This window comes from Heteronotia binoei, chromosome 2 (assembly GCF_032191835.1).
Source record: "Heteronotia binoei isolate CCM8104 ecotype False Entrance Well chromosome 2, APGP_CSIRO_Hbin_v1, whole genome shotgun sequence".
NCBI classification, from domain to species: domain Eukaryota; kingdom Metazoa; phylum Chordata; class Lepidosauria; order Squamata; family Gekkonidae; genus Heteronotia; species Heteronotia binoei.
The window spans coordinates 169,834,157-169,836,866 of NC_083224.1; the positions used below are offsets into that span (position 1 = coordinate 169,834,157).

The 2,710-nt window shown below is 43.4% G+C and overlaps 1 protein-coding gene across 1 annotated transcript; it reads left to right on the forward strand.

The window, feature by feature from the left end:
- Positions 1 to 1,346: 1,346 nt before the first annotated feature.
- APOBEC4 (apolipoprotein B mRNA editing enzyme catalytic polypeptide like 4) lies at positions 1,347 to 2,230 on the forward strand. The gene is given in 2 exon segments (XM_060233354.1): positions 1,347 to 1,872; positions 1,874 to 2,230. Coding segments are annotated over 2 exon segments (789 nt in total). The 5' UTR covers positions 1,347 to 1,393; the 3' UTR covers positions 2,184 to 2,230.
- The last annotated feature ends 480 nt before the right edge of the window (positions 2,231 to 2,710 follow it).

Consider the following 2,710-nt stretch of genomic DNA (forward strand, 5'->3'; position numbering starts at 1 on the left):
CTGCTCCCAGGTCTTCTCAGCTTGGCAATGGCTCTTCAGTACTAATAGCCCCCTTTGGCTGTGGGTTCTAAGGTTAGAGAACTCACTAGGCACCAGTTCTCAGGTCCATTCAGCAGAGACAAGCTGGCTCAAATAATCAACCCTTTTTTTTCAAAGACATGACTCCAGGAAGCAACAGCTTCAGCTGGCCATGGCCACAGAAATGCTGGAAAGTGGAACTGGGCTCCACTCCATTGAAACACATTGCAGCACAGACAAAGTTGAAAGGAAAATATGGAATGGATTTTCCATTAAGGTCTCTGGGCCTTATTCTCAGTCTTCCTCAGGGAGGCAGTAGCTCCATAGCCATTGCACTACCTGAGAACAGTGACAAGGGATGAGATGACAGGTGGTCACTCTCCCAAAAAGGAGATTCTTGGCTTTGATTTTGGGCTGGGTGGGTTGTATGCATGCCAGTTGAGACACACAGATACACGCACACATGCAGCCTTACTGATGCAACATAATGCCAATTGTCTTAGTAGTCCTCTCATACAAATATCAAAGGGGTAGCCATGTTAGTCTGTTACAGCAAAATAAAATAGAAGTCTGGTGGTACCTTAAATACTTACAAATATTTCCAGTACACTTCTCAGACAGAGGGAGGGGAATCAAAATAGAAGCCGTTCAGAAGACAAGATCAACAAAATCAGCATTGTGAACATATGAAGCTGCCTTATACTGAATCAGACCCTTGGTCCATCAAAGTCAGTATTGTCTTCTCAGACTGGCAGCGGCTCTCCAGGGTCTCAAGCTGAGGTTTTTCACACCTATTTGCCTGGACCCTTTTTTTGGAGATGCCAGGGATTGAACCTGGGACCTTCTGCTTCCCAAGCAGATGCTCTACCACTGAGCCACCGTCCCTCCCCAAGGTTAATGTACTCCCCAAGGTTAATGTGTTAATGTACTCACTTGCATTCAGAACAACTATCAGCACAAGTACGCAATGCTGTACAAATGTGGGCATCACCCATATCATCCCTTAATGCACATGTGTGCACAACTTATAATATGCTATGGTAACAGAAATATCTTGAAAGTAAAATTACCATAATTTCTCTACTGAGTGGGTACCCTGATAAGTTTCTTATATTACAGATTTCAACCTTTTTATGGCTTCCACCTAAGGGAAGTTGGAATTATATTTCTATGAAAATATATGAACAAAATTCTCCCCATTACAGAGTTATTGAGTGGAAACCATACTTACTTAGCTGGTTTCAGACTGGTTTAAACACATAATGTAGCTGCAACCCAGACTTCAGAGCTTCCAAGTAATAATGAGAGAACTGACCAGGACTATGTTTTTGTGTTGCAGGATCACTGAAGTTAGCAGCTTGGGATTCCTGACAGTATGGATCTAGGAAGGGTAACATTCTGGCAAGAATACCTGATGCCTAAAGGTACAATAGTGAAGCCTTATTACTGGCTAACAATGGGCCAAAGCTGTACAAAATGCCCCTATCACATACGAACCAATGAAGAAGCAAGAGTATCTTACAAAGAATTTCACAATGCCTTTGGATTCCCAATGTGTGATCCAAACAACCACCTTATCTTTTATGAACTGAGGCACGTCTCAGGCAGATTAATTCAAAAGGGCCAGGCTACAAACTGCACAGAGTATGACATTCATCCAGAATCAATGCTATTTGAAATGGGCAGTTACCTCGACTCCATGCTATACAACTACAAGAACATCATGTACATCGTCCTTTATTCAAACTACTCCCCTTGTAATGAGGCCAAGCATGGCTGCATAAGCAAAATTTACAATTTCTTGACCAACTATCCAGGCATCACACTCTGTTTTTACTTCTCGCAGCTGTACCACACAAAACGCATGCCGACTTAACAGTATCACTGGGATGATGTTTCCTTTTATGACTACTTTGCCTCAGCAGATCCCTGGGAACTCAACAGCTAGGTCTCCTCCACAACAATACCGTTTTTCTGGCTCACACTCCCAGCTTCCACCACACATGCCCAATGGCAGACTGCCCCCGCTGTTGACGCAGCCACCCCATTCACCGCCTCCCATTAATATTTCTCGTCCTTTCATAAAACGCCCCTTCTACCCCAAATTGACCATAAGGCACTTAAAAATGCCAGATGAGATATTAAAGGAAGCCAAAGATTTATAAGTCATTCCAAACAGGAAATCTGTTTGCACGGAAAGAATTTCTGAAAGACTTCCAGATACCAGGTCTGCAGAATATGGAGACCACAAGAAGAAAAAAGAATTAAATCCACCTCACCTAAAAAGTTTAACACTGGCATAATCAATTCAGTCAGCACTAATGGGCCACACAGGAGCTACACCATGAGCAAGAGAGCTGGTGCTAATTTGCATGTGATAAACACATGTGGTATTTTAATACATCCTGCAGATGTCAGGCAAACAGCAGCCGGAAGAACCAAGGCCAGGCATCCATTTGTCATCCCTGCTGTTGGCATAAGGGCATCAACTGCCAACAACATGCTGGATGGCCAATGATAACTCTTTGTTTGTCAACTCACAGGATTCACCGAATAGCAGTCACTGCCAGCAGCAGAGAGGGGGCCAACCACCCATTTCCCTATCAGTTTATGACCATTGCTATCACAAGACAGATTTTGTGACACTACTTTGCATAGATATATGATTCTTGAGCCTGCTCATGTGAAGATG